General features: G+C 39.4%; 1 protein-coding gene across 4 annotated transcripts in view; it reads left to right on the forward strand.

The window, feature by feature from the left end:
* LOC107595081 (E3 ubiquitin-protein ligase Arkadia-like) overlaps window positions 1-8670 on the forward strand; it is a 72879-nt gene that overhangs the window by 49043 nt on the left and 15166 nt on the right. For all 4 annotated transcript variants that reach the window (XM_016285389.1, XM_016285391.1, XM_016285390.1 and 1 more), the window contains exon 4: window positions 8464-8621. In XM_016285389.1, coding sequence (XP_016140875.1) covers window positions 8464-8621 — 158 coding nt within the window. The remainder of the gene's footprint in view (window positions 1-8463; window positions 8622-8670) is intronic.

Genomic DNA, 8670 nt, shown 5'->3' on the forward strand with positions numbered 1-8670 from the left:
ATTCTCGCTGTAGTATTGTTGTTGCCGCCGCCATGTCGTGAAGGTGCTGTGTGATTCGTTGTGAAAGCGAAACTACTTTGTTTGGCCTTCCAAAAGAGGACAATATCTGCTTCGTCATGCCTGGAGCTGATCCGTGCTGGTTGCTGAGGAAATACTACAACTTTGCGCTGTGGATCGCCGGATCGGCTTTCACCGTGGGCGAAGCGGAGTCCAGCCCGGGGTCGTCACATGTGGTTGCCGCAAGCCCTCCGGACGCTCCTTCGTCGAATCAGCCGCCTCTGCTCACTCTAGCCCTCCGGCCGTTCCTCACTTTATCCCCCGGCCTCTGCTCACACTAGGCTGCCATGTGTGACGCAGTCTTTCGTTGTGAAAGTGAAACTACTTTGTTTGGCCTTCCAAAAGAGGACACAACTAGAAATCAGTGGTTAAGTTGTATTTACAACACTGTTCCAAAACACTTCAACCCAAATATTCAGATGTGTGCAGCACATTTTATGGAGGACCGTTTCCTTAGCCTGGGAGAGCACACTACAATGCCGGCTGTTCTGACTCAAAGACTGTAAGTAAGTTTTTTATATTTAAAGAGTTTTTATATTTTATATATTTAAAGTGAGTTTTTTGGGGCAGTGTAGAGTAGGGCTTGTTGTTTGTCGTTTCCCCGATCACAAATGCAGACACAAATGTTTTATGTTTACGCGATGCAGTGCTTGAGGTATTTGGCCAATCACAACGCACTGGATAGCTGGCCAATCACAGCACACCTCGCTTTTTCAGACCGATGAGCTTTGTAAAAATCGACGCATTTCAGAAAGGCGGGGCATAGAGGAGAAGCAATAATGTACAGTATGTGGAAAATAATGTTTTTTGCATCATATGACCCCTTTAATATATTATCTTAATTATTAACACACTGGTAGTGCAAACAGTTTTACCGTTTACTGCACATTGTTATTCTCCTCGTTATTTACCTATAGCGGCTAATGAACCGGAAGGCTCACCCATAGGCTTACTTTCATGTTGAAGAAAAAGGTGGATATGGTCACTTGCCACTGAAGCAACTCCATTTCACCCCTCCCCCATCTCACAACAGCACACTGTCTTTAAATGCAGAAGCTTGCAAAACTTGGCAGATGTCTTCCCACACACACACAGGCATTTGACACATTTTGCGTAGACTTCTGTTCTGTCGTTTTGCTTAAAGGGGTCATATGACGTTGCTTAAAGAACATTATTTTGTGTATTTGGTGTAATGAAATGTTTATGCGGTTTAAGGTTCAAAAACACATTATTTTCCACATACTGTACATTATTGTCTCTCCTCTATGCCCCGCCTTTCTGAAACACGTCAATTTTTACAAAGTTCATCGTTCAGAAAAGCGAGGTATGCTCTGATTGCCCAGCTATCCAGTGCGTTGTGATTGGCCGAATACCTCAAGCGTGTGACGGAAATGGTATGCCCCTACCATATTGTGATGCCCTGTCTGGCATGACGAGACAAAACCAATAAAACCCATTATAAACAAGGCATTTATTGCATCCAGTGGGAACATAAATACTGATTTTAATGACTTATATGGTCTTTTTACGCATTGCGTTGCATCGTGCCACGTAAACATAAAACCATGTCTGCATTTGTGATCGGAGAAACGATAAACAACAAGCGCTACTCTACACTGCTCAAAACTCGCGTTTGAATCATCAGTGGCAAATTCTTTAAATATGAAAACATACTTACAGGCTGTGAGTTCAGGAAACATTTGTTCACAAACATTCACAAATATTTGGGTTGAACTGTTCTGGAACTGTGTTGTAAATACAACTTAACCACTGATTTCTAGTTGTGTCCTCTTTTGGAAGGCCGAACAAAGTATTTTCGCTTTCACAACGAGAAACACAGCGTTTCCACGACATGGCGGCGGCGGCAGCAACAACAATACTACAGCAAAAATTAAAAGTTACGCCTTCTTTCTTTGCGTGAACATTTGGGCAGCGTTATGCAAATCTTCCCACACAGTGACGTAGATATGTGGGGGCGTGTTTAAACAAGGTGTTTTAGGAGGGCATGGACGAGTCTTAACTTTTAAATAGAATATCTCTTTAGGTTTGAGACTTTAGTCTTTGCAACTTTAGGGATCTTATATATTCACGAACAGCTTGTAACACTCCAAAGAAAGGAAAACTTGAAATCGCATCATACGACCCCTTTAAAGAAATGGCTGGCTATTAAGGGAATCCAATGAAAAAAATTTCAAGACTTCCTTTCAAATTCTGCACAGGGTTCCTCATCTGGCCTTTACACCGGCTCCAGGAACAGGCTTGTGTTGATCCCGCTCTCTGTAAACTTGTGTGAGATGTACAGGAAGAAGAATTCCAATAATATATTTGCTAACAAGGCACCATGGACAAAAACCTAAAATTCCTCAAATTCCAAAATAATCCTACCTCCTCTTCCTCCTGGTTACCACCCTATAAGTTACTGTGTTTACAGATCCCATCCATAGACTCATAATGCCACGCTGGTGTAATTTACAAAATGATCCCAGGCCTGCTTGTGGGTAATTAGAGTCAGGTCTCAGGTGATTTCTCTGGCTTTGCCTGTGATTCTGCCAATTAAAGAGCAGTGTCACACACAGCCTCAGGTATTCCCCAGCACTCACATCTGATTCGACACTCATAGCTTCCTCAAGAACTTGGGTTCTTGGGTATTTTGGGCATGATTTTAGGTGTAGAGTTTTCTTTTTTGTAGTATTTATTGTATGCAGAATTTAGTATGTTGAATTTCTTTGTTTTTATGTATGTAGTATTTTTTTTATTTTGTCTTATATAGTTATGGCTCCAAAATGTAACTGGATGAGCCTTGATTCAAGCTTCTGTAAAATAACATGTATATTCACTCGGGTTCACACATCAGTTGAGTTCTATATTAATGCATCAAATTGCTTGGCAGTTGTAAACCGCTTACAGTCAGGCTAATGAATGATATTACGTAGTGGAAGAGTTGTTCATTAATTAATTGTTATTGTTAATAAACAACCACAATAGTAAAGCAATTGCGTTAAACACAGCTGCTTTATAGTAGTTTTACAATGTGAAGAGATTTGCTGTGGTAAATGTTTGACGATTTAAGATATTCATCATTCCAGTGTTGGGATGGCTTGCCTTCTGTATGTTTCAGTTTTGAGATTATAAATTCCCCTTCCCCCTCCCCTATTTATGTATTATTTTAATTTTATGATTTTTTTAATGCATGCCATTTGGATGTGCTTTTGTTGATACTAAGGGTAAATTAAAGAAGCAGGAATTGTGCGTTGAGTGTTTATAGTGACATAGAATTAGCGATTTGTTTCTTGTGTGTTTGTTTTATTCATCCTCTGAGTACAGATGTTCTGGAGGATGCCTTAGGATGTTTTCTGTGATAGTACTTTTTGCTCTAAATACTGATGCTGAGAGCACACCGTTCGATCTGATCTGCTCCCCTAAATGTTTTTAAATCAGCAACAAAATAACAAATCTAATTTAGTATTCTGTTGTATACAGGCAGTCAATTATTCAAATGTGAAAATGTGAAGTTGAGATGACTAGGTATGTCAGAACATCAATAGACTTACACACATTGAAGCCAACAGAACACCGGAAAATTGCAAGCAGAAGGAAATTCGGGTAATGTGCAGATATCTATGTGTGCCGAATCGATTGTGCTTAAACTGCCTTTACCTAATATAAAGAACACACTTTAAGGTTGTTTACATTACCTAAATATTGTTGATTTATTAAGCATAACGGGTGTTAAGATGTGCATGTAAACGCACTCACTGAGAGGTTCACAAGGAAACTGAATGTTCTGGAGTCACTCCTCTGGTCTCCAGAGAATCCCTCAGCCCTCCAAGCCTGTTGGTAATCATTTTGTTTTGATGTTTTAATGATGCAATCTGTGGTTAACGGGCTCACCAGTGTTGGTTTGGGAGGCAGGGGGCTTCCCTGCTCTCCAGACACAGGGGCTTGGGGCCCCTAAATCCCAGCCTGGAGAACAACTGTATTCCCAGACACACTCTGCTTTACGGCAGCCGGGGCCACTGTGCCCTTCCTATGGAATCAAATCCTCACCGAGTGCTAGAATTCCAAGAGTGATTCCAGAATTCCAGAATAATTTATTTGGGATTTTGGGAAACTGCCATGTTGTTTAAACTCTCCAGAGGAAAGTAAACTCTACACTAGTGTTGTCAAAAGTACTGGTATTTCGGTACCAAGTCAGTACTTAAATTTTAAAAACGTACTTTCCACAGTACCAGTAGTACCAAATACCAATCCGCTGACAGGCGGCTGCTTTCAAATGCTCCCGTATGCTCCCGTATTAGTATGAGTGTCTGTGGAGACCGTCAAAGGTTTCAATTTACTATGTGTTTTAGCAGCGCTGAGCATTGTAGCCAATCACAGATATGTTTGTTGAGTGTGTGTGAATGCAATGGCCAATCAGAGTCACCAGAGTTCGTTTAGCGTGAGCTCTGCACTCTTGCGAACAGTTTTGCTATAACCGTCAAACACCCTGACACCCATTTGATTAGAATAAAAGTTAAAATGTTCATGCTAAGTACACACTTCAAAGTTTCAAGAGTGATGATTGCCTTAATAATTAAGTCTGGCAGTGCAAGTGCAAGTGTCTGTAGCGTGTTTATTTTATTATTTTCATTTGATCTTTTTAATACAATGTTTACATAATTGAACAATATTTGAAGGCTATTACTAATACTAATTTTAAAACATATTTACTTATAATTTTTGCTATGGTACCAAAATTGGTACCAAGAACCGTAGGATTTGGTACTGGTATTGGTACCAACTACTGAAATGTAGGTACAGAGACAACACTATGCTAAACTGATACAATTTATTTATTATTTGAAGGCCAAGTTCCACTAAAGTTGTGTTTTTGTAATGTTAAAAGGTTTAAATAAAAGAGTTAATGTTTAAGTATTATTATTCTTTTTTTTACCATGGTATTGACTTGGGTATTGAGCATCGTGTACTTTTGGTAGTATCAGTGCAGACTACTAGATTCATCCATATATTTTAGATAGAATTTTGGTCTTTAACCAGAGCTGATGGTCTCTGAATGGTAAATTCTTTTATTTATTAAAAAAAAAATGCATTTAAAGCTGCCATTGCTTAATAGTTTTCTGTAGCTCAAATAGTAGAGTATGGCACTGACAATACGATTCTCAGAGAATGCATTGCATGCAATGTAAGGTGGTTGGATAATAGCATCTGCCATATACATAAATGTAACTGTAAATAAAGATTTGACATGAACTTCCATTTCGACTGGACTTGAATGTTTTTTTCTGTTATTGACTTTGCAATCTTTGATAATTTTCTCTATGGTTACTGGTGGTATTCACTGCACTGGAAATAAGCAAAAGTTGAGACAGTAACGGCAAAATTAGGAATGTTTGAGAGTCACACCTGTTAATAGGGTTGGGTATAGTTTTTTTATCGGTGCCAAATCGATACTTTTAAAACGGTTTCAGTGCCTGAACTGGTACTTATTAAAAAATAAATAAATAAAAATTCCCCCAAAAATGATGGATTGGTCATTAACACTAAAACACATACATGACCCTCCAGGAAATCCCTAATATGGTCAAAGACATTGCTATTATAGCTGTAACTGAGTAAACAGAACATATAAACGTTTTGAATGATAAAACAAAGACAATAAACACTTGACTGCGACAATATAGTTTATCTGTGTTATTCAAGCCATCTCTGGTATTTTCATAATAGTTAAGTATATTTATAATCCATTGCTAATCGATGTATTCTTTTTAAAGTAGCCTATGGAACATATTTTCTGCCTCTATCTGTGACAAGAAGCCACATCAGATCACAAAAGTCAGCATTTGACGTGTTGTGGAGTAAAAAGGTTATAATGTTCTCTTTTGTTGGACACCAGGTTTAGAAATGTGAAATACAAGGGAAGTTTAGCTTTAGGCATTTTAATTTAAGCATGTTTAGCTTGAGCCCTATTCGCACAGGATTAGTGTTATCTGAGGACCTTGTGTGATTTTGAAATTACCCCCCCACATCTAAATTTCGTGTGGTGCATTCGCACGGGATAAGCGAAGCCATTGGTTGATTTAAATTTTTAAAAATTGCCGATATGCCTTGCCAATAAGACAAATAGCTCACATGTGCTCAGGGAATGGTAGCGATAAGATAATGTCAGCAGTGTGGTCATTCTTGAAGTGAACTTTTGGTGATTAGATTCACTGTTTTGGATCGCCGCATTTATTCTGAGAATGTACGTAAAGAATGACACGTCCAGTGTGTGATAGCATAAACTGTCACTAGGGCATGCAGCAGGAGCAGCGACGGCCTCCCTTGGGTCCTAATGCCCGTCTGGTAAGGCCTTTTATTTTATCTAGGGGGGCGCTGTAGGCCTACTTGTAATAAAATGAAAAGTAAAATACACAAATAACATTTAGGGGGCTTTCACACAGGCTTTTGGTGTGCACCCGGGTTCGTTTGATGTCAGAGTTAGGTTTGTTTGGATAATGTGAACACTGTTCTGAACTCGGGTGCTAAAAAGGGTGGTCTGGGGTACAGTTCATGCGAACTCCAGTACGGTTCACTTCTGATGTGAACACAGTCACACTAAATCACAGAAGTGAACCGCTATTAATGACGTATGAATTGGTCAAACTGTGTATATATGTTTACGCACTCACTTTCGCAATAAGCATGACTGACACAATACAACAGAGAGAATTTAGGTCTCATTTCTTGCAGAAAGTGACTCTCGCGTTCTATTGAGCTTTTGCATTACAGTCGTGACAAATAGATGCATGTGCCATTCTGTGTTGGCGCTTTGGAAACAAATCTAAATTAAGTTCTGAAGTACAGAAATTAAGCAAGCAGGCATCCATTCATTTTGCCATCTTCTTCATAATTGTAACCTAGTAACCGGGGTAAACAGCTGGCATTTTGTTGATGCAAACATACCATGGTTCGGAACCAAAAACTATCCATGTGAACACAAACCAGCGTGGGGACGGGGATTAATCGAACTCTGTTTCGGAACAAGCAATTGACCCAAGTGTGAAAGCACCTTAAGATACTTGTGTTTCTGAATAAATAAAGCAGTAATTGATGTCAAAAAATCACAAGTATGTTTTGATTAGAAGGTCAAAAGTTTTCATAAATAAAAATGAAAATTAATATATACTGATCTGTTCATTAATTTTTCGATGTACTCTCATTAAAAGGAATTTAATCATGTTTATTAGTTATAACAAATAAGCTTTTGCTCAGAACTAACCAAAGTTAAAAAAAATAATTTGTTTATAATTTCTGCACAGGAGAAAATTGGTCTTGGTTCAAAACAAAAGGAAATATATATCTGTATCAGCATCGGCTATTGGCCAAAATGATTTTAAAAATATCGGATATTGGCAAAAATCTAATATTGGGCATCCCTAGTCATTACCACGCCCGATCAGTGTCTAATTGAATTTTGGCATTGATTTCAATTAGGACTGGACCAGAATATTTGATTATTCGAATATTCGTTCGGTGGGTTGGCATTCGATTTTTTTAATTTTGAGATTCGAATACACCTGGCATCCCCCACGAAACGGTTCTCATTCGTGCTTGAATATGAATCGCCCATGAGTGAACATCATAAACGTCATGATTCAGTTCATCTGGAAGAGAAGAAAAAAATGCAAGATCTCAGCTGTGTTGGGAACACTTTAAATTGAGTGAGGACAAGACAAAGACAGTGTGCCAAATATGCGATTTGAAACGCCTACCACAACAGCACATCAAGTTTGAAAAATCTTCTGTAAGTAAGTACACCTATAGTATATTGTTGGTGTAAAAAAACGAGCTGCTTTTATCCGCCATGTTAATCAGTAATTTTACACATGATAAAAACGTGCACTTAATTTGCTTGGAAAATACTAATACGGCAGTCATAAAAAAACTAATAATAATTTGTCTATGTTACAGTATTGCTCTTAACAGACCTGTGTGTTTTGTATCACTAGTGCAGTGTCCGTTCTCGGAGCATATAAGCCCTGCCCGCGTGAGGCGCGCCGCTTCCGGCTCGCGCTGTTCTGTAGTTTACTAAAAGTTTATTAATTCTGAACGTGTCGCGTGTCCATATTGCACCAAAATGCGACACTGCACTCCCTTGGGTCCGCAGCAACACACCCACCATGCCTGAAGTCGATTGGATGAATGGTTCTCGATATAATAAAAATCCAAACAGACAGACAGACACACAGATGTCCCTGCCTTTATTAGAGAGAAGAATATGTTAAGCCCCCTCCCTCCGAAGCTTCGAATATTCGGTGTTGATTACTACCGAAGCATCGAAGCTCAAAAAATGGTATTCGGACCAGCTCTAATTTCAATTAGTATTACAGCTATGTTAATGTAGACTGTCATCTGTGTGTTGTGCAGGCCGCGCTCTGTGGGAAGCCATGGCAGGATGCACTGGGGTCCCAGCTGTTCCCAGAGCCGAGCTCAGGAGGGACGTGGCCGTCATCGCCTGTCTACCGTCATTCAGCCACTCAGACAGAGTGCTGGAGAGGTGGTGGACCTCACTGTGGACGAGGACGGTGAGGAGACCTTTGCTGTTCATTTACACATAAGGATGGACAGACCCCC

Source organism: Sinocyclocheilus grahami, unplaced genomic scaffold (assembly GCF_001515645.1).
Source record: "Sinocyclocheilus grahami isolate Dianchi unplaced genomic scaffold, SAMN03320097.WGS_v1.1 scaffold196.1, whole genome shotgun sequence".
Taxonomy (NCBI): Eukaryota; Metazoa; Chordata; class Actinopteri; order Cypriniformes; family Cyprinidae; genus Sinocyclocheilus; species Sinocyclocheilus grahami.